General features: G+C 43.8%; 1 protein-coding gene across 1 annotated transcript in view; it reads right to left on the bottom strand.

Annotated features, from left to right (window-relative positions):
• vldlr (very low density lipoprotein receptor) overlaps positions 1–1,238 on the bottom strand; it is a gene marked incomplete in the record, with an annotated part of 46,664 nt that overhangs the window by 34,387 nt on the left and 11,039 nt on the right. Inside the window, 1 exon segment of the mRNA XM_024262816.2 lies at positions 582–704. Within this exon segment, the coding sequence (XP_024118584.1) occupies positions 582–704 (123 nt within the window).

Here is a 1,238-nt window from a genome sequence, read left to right as displayed (position 1 = left end):
GAGGTTTATGGATGCAGTGAATGAAGACATGAAGGTGGCTGGTGTTAGAGTGGAGGATACTGAAGACAGGCTTAGATGGAGGAAACTGTGGCGACCTCTGAAGGGAAAATCCCAAAGGGAAAAGAAGAAGATGATTTAATTTACTAAAAAACTAAACAAGATTCACCTGAAAGCAGCGGCCAGCCTGTAATGAAATGCACACGAGCCAAAACTTTTTCATCAAGGTTCAAATCTTTAAGTCAGTGAATCTCCATGTCACAAAGTGGAGGAAAAAAAAAAAAAATCTCAAGAAAATAAAAGCTCAGTCATTTAGCTGCACTCCCATGTAACAATCCTGCAGCGCTGCCATGTGAAGAACAGCTGGGTCAAACGAATGACCACCCAGCAACAAAAGTTGGGCTGGCTGGCGCGTGAGGCCCGATAGCCATGACTGCATGCCAACACATGCAGTATATTTTGATGCAGTGTGCTGCTCACCACCTTCAGGACACTCAGGCAGCTAATGGGTCAGTGATTTAATGAGAATGGCGTCTGAAACCTAACGCCTGACATGAACTTCCGAAAAAATAACTTCCACTTACGACAGATTTCCAAGCTCTCGTCAGATCCATCTTCACAGTCTGGCTCTCCATCACAATGCCACCGCTTTGGGACACACTGACCGTTCCGACACACAAAGTCCACCTCGGCGCAGGTCTTCTTAACTGCAGAACAGAAAGTAGTCAGGGAAGTTACTGAATCATAACAGAGGTTAAGAACTTTCTACAGAAGACATGCAATATGAAACCCAGCACTTCAATGATGTGTTAAGCTGTGCGAGACAGATGAATGCTGGGATCACAACCGATTCACTCACTTTGCTTTAGAGTGTGCAATCTTTAGATACTCGAGTTATCCAAAAGCTAATTTTACATCGCCCTCAGCAACAACAACATCTCAGACTTCTGTGTTCAAAACTTTCACGTTCACATGACACTTTGCAAGTTTCGGCAACGGTTTTTGGGCTGCAAGTACAAAACACGCCGCCACCTTAACGTCTGTTGAAAGTTAAACCAGTGTAACTTTGAACAATCATGGATTCCGAATTGGTAGTGACTTACAGCTGGAGTCTTTTTTTATTTCAAAGACGTACCAATAGTTTGTAAATCGATCATGGAGGAGAAATTAGCCAAGACAAGCCAGAGGCGACGTCCACGGGCAAAAAACAGGAACACAGACTCTTTCATCTATCGGTCTAA

This window comes from Oryzias melastigma, linkage group LG18, assembly GCF_002922805.2.
Source record: "Oryzias melastigma strain HK-1 linkage group LG18, ASM292280v2, whole genome shotgun sequence".
In the NCBI taxonomy this organism is placed as follows: Eukaryota; Metazoa; Chordata; class Actinopteri; order Beloniformes; family Adrianichthyidae; genus Oryzias; species Oryzias melastigma.
Note: the sequence above shows the minus strand (reverse complement) of the source record. Positions and strands in the feature narration are given on the sequence as shown.